This window comes from Buceros rhinoceros, unplaced genomic scaffold (genome assembly GCF_000710305.1).
Source record: "Buceros rhinoceros silvestris isolate BGI_N320 unplaced genomic scaffold, ASM71030v1 scaffold30061, whole genome shotgun sequence".
Lineage (NCBI taxonomy): Eukaryota > Metazoa > Chordata > Aves > Bucerotiformes > Bucerotidae > Buceros > Buceros rhinoceros.
The window spans coordinates 1,054-1,368 of record NW_010394110.1 but is presented as its reverse complement, the minus strand read 5'-3'; the positions used below and the strand labels follow the sequence as shown (position 1 = coordinate 1,368).

Genomic DNA, 315 nt, shown 5'->3' with positions numbered 1-315 from the left:
AGCAGAACAGGGAAATCAGCACCGGTGGGATAGGGCAGGGTGTTCCCCTCTCTGTCGCAGGGGAGTGGGGGTCCATGAGCTCGGGACACACACTTACTCTGTGCGATGGCCATGACTCCAGAGAGCGGAGTCATGATGAGGTTCTGGGACTGCTGCGGGTTGTGATGGGACAAGCTGTGGATGTTGGTGAGGGTGCTCACCGGGGGCAGTCCACCCCCCGAAACGGAGATCTGCCGGGAACAAGGCAGAACAGCCACCATCAGAGACACAGCAAGGGGGTGTGCCTGGTCCCCTCCCTGACTGCCCGTCTGCTTT

At 61.0% G+C, this 315-nt stretch overlaps 1 protein-coding gene across 1 annotated transcript in view; it reads right to left on the bottom strand.

The window, feature by feature from the left end:
- Positions 1-230, bottom strand: part of LOC104501344 (hepatocyte nuclear factor 1-beta-like) — a gene marked incomplete at its 5' end in the record, with an annotated part of 4,648 nt that extends 4,418 nt beyond the window's left edge. The window contains one exon of the mRNA XM_010145140.1: positions 64-230. Coding sequence (XP_010143442.1) covers positions 64-230 — 167 coding nt within the window. The remainder of the gene's footprint in view (positions 1-63) is intronic.
- Positions 231-315: the final 85 nt, after the last annotated feature.